This window comes from Peromyscus californicus, unplaced genomic scaffold (genome assembly GCF_007827085.1).
Source record: "Peromyscus californicus insignis strain IS unplaced genomic scaffold, ASM782708v3 Scaffold_15__1_contigs__length_86483966, whole genome shotgun sequence".
NCBI lineage: Eukaryota > Metazoa > Chordata > Mammalia > Rodentia > Cricetidae > Peromyscus > Peromyscus californicus.
This window is the reverse complement of record NW_026294447.1, coordinates 63503257-63505882: the sequence shown is the minus strand read 5'-3', so window position 1 is coordinate 63505882 and position 2626 is coordinate 63503257. Positions and strand designations below refer to the sequence as shown.

The following is a 2626-nucleotide window of genomic DNA, read 5'->3' as shown; positions in this document are numbered from 1 at the left end:
TAGTAATTTTCAAGGAAAGATTGAAACCCATCTCATGGGCGGAAAAAGAAGAAAAGGAGGAGTGTGTAGCCTAACTAATCAGAAAGACAGTGCTCAGAAACTTAGTGTGAAAAGTTTGATCTGAGATTGCAAAAGAACAGCATAAGAATGGAGGCGGGGAGGTTGGACTAGGAAGTACAGATTGATCATGCCAAGCTGTGTTTCCTGTGATCCCTGTAGTCCTCATGCTCTCTTACTCCAGACTCACACTACAAGAAGTCAGATACAGTGATGGACACATTGTAACAGACAAATGGAGTAATATCTACCCTCCACATTTATAAAGACAAGGCTGACTCCCCACATGCAAATACACCTTCTAGCTCTAAGTTAAATCCACTCCTGGACTGTGGGAACTCACATCTCTCTCACAGGAGGCTGACTTCTGAGCAAAAGGAGGTGTAGCCTAGAAGATGACACTGTTGGGTCTTCTGTATCTGGTGACAGCCCTTCCTGGTGAGTGTTACCATTTCATACATGTATCCATGAGGGTTTGTGACAACCTGTGATTGACAGAATTGTCTCTTCTTGTCTGAAGGTATCCTGTCCCAGGTACAGCTTCAGGAGTCAGAACCTGACCTGGTGAAGCCCTCTCAATCACTGTTCCTCACCTGCTCTGTCACTGGTTACTCCATAACCAGTGATTACGACTGGAACTGGATCAGGCAGTCCCCACGGAAGAAGCTGGAGTGGATGGGGTACATAAGTTATAGTGGTGGCACCAACTACAACCCATCCCTCAAGAGCCGCATCTCCATCACCAGAGAAACATCCAAGAACCAGTTCTTCCTGCAGCTGAACTCTGTGACCACTGAGGACACAGCCACATATTACTGTGCAAGACACAGTGAGGGAACTTCAGCATGAGCCCAGACACAAACCTCTCTGCAGAGGAGCCTTGGACCAGCAGGGGGCGCTGAGCCATAACTAAGAACAGGAACTCTAAGACTTCAGATCTGGAAAGAAAACTGGTTTTTTCTGTTTTTGCTTCTTACTCACTAAGGGCGGAGAGGCTTGGGAGCTTTTTTTCTCTCTGATCATGAAAAACTGTTTTTCTAAAGTCACATTTGCTTATTTCTCACTGTTACTATCAAGGTGCTGCACGTGGTAATATTTCTCTTCTTTTTAGTTGTGAATCTAGCCTTTATCAGCTGTGCCATCTCTGGTCTCAGGACTTTTTCTTATTTAGTGAAAACATTTTGAAACTCAGCTGACCTAGGCATCATATTAGTTGACCCATTAAAAAGTGAATTCTACTTTGGATTCTCCATTCCTTCCACCTCAGATACATCTGTGTGTCAGAACACTTGTCCCAGAGTGTTGACTCAAAGCCATTTTGTTATGCCTCAGAAATGTGTCATACAGTGAATGGGATCCACACATTACTACAGCTGTATTACCAACCCTATAATGCAGTGCAGGGATTTTATGAGGTCAACTGTGCATGGTTCTGGTCTAAGGACTTTGCTATAAGGGGGTTATTCACTCCCAAATTTGGGATTGTTGGTACAAAAATTACATAGTTTTGCATTTTTATTAAATACATAATATTAAACAAAAATACATGTATTTACACTGATAATTCCTATTTTTTAGAACTGTCAGTAAAGAAATTACTTGTAACACAGCAAAGAACTGTTAAGTTATGTGTGCAAATACACCTGGGCCTGCACTATCTGTGTTTGATTTGTGATTGGTGATCTCCTCCTACAGAGTTTTATGGGAATGGAAACAGAACCCAAGTGCAGACACTAAAACACAGTGTCTCACCCAAGGGATAAAATCAAATCAGGACAAATGTGGCCTTATACCATGTGGCCCCTACTCAGTTAACAAGAGATAGCCAATCAGTTCTGTGATTTTTTTTCAAATTCTGAATGACCACTAGGGAAATTCTAGACAAACCCAAGATGAGACATGATGTGTGAAAATATCCCTGAATCTCTCATAGAATCACAAAGAAGGTGGCAGAATGTGCACAGTGGTGGGAGTCCCTAAAATCCTGCACTGCACAGCTGTCTGTACGGTGTTAGGATCTGGTTTCCCTAAGGTCACCCACAGCCCACGGGTCAGGCATAAAGAAGAAGGGACTCAAATATGAGATTTCCAGAGATGAAGAAGTAGATAGACATCCAGCCAGGCCAGCCAGGACTCAGAGACTGTCCTCCATTGTGAGGAATCTCTAATGTTGGTCATGCCTCCAACTAAACAGTGCAAAGTGGTCCCGGGAGGAAGTCACAGCCTGGAGGATGAAGGAAAGAGAGGAGGCCATCTTCATGTTCATAGAGCAATGTCTGGATGACATGATCCACATGATTTCTGATTTGTCTGGGAGTGGGTTAACAGGGTAGGTATCAAGAAAATTTCCCTGAGGTCTATGCCTCTAATTATTCTGGTCAACACCAGGTAAATCACCCTATCTAGGCAGGGAAATTGACCTGTACTCTGTTACCCTTTTATATCATCTGGCGACTCCCCCAAGAAGAATAGCACCAGCACCCGGTCTTAGACTGAAAACTGATCCTTTATCTCCTTTACACAGGAGTCTCCATCAAATTATGTGTGTCCTAGAACTGCTTTTCTGCCT

General features: G+C 43.3%; 1 gene segment (V, D, J or C); it reads left to right on the top strand.

Moving 5' to 3' along the window:
• The first annotated feature begins 452 nt into the window (after positions 1-452).
• On the top strand, positions 453-906 carry LOC128111022 (Ig heavy chain V region 3-6-like). The segment is given in 2 exon segments: positions 453-495; positions 578-906. Coding segments are annotated over 2 exon segments (372 nt in total).
• Positions 907-2626: the final 1720 nt, after the last annotated feature.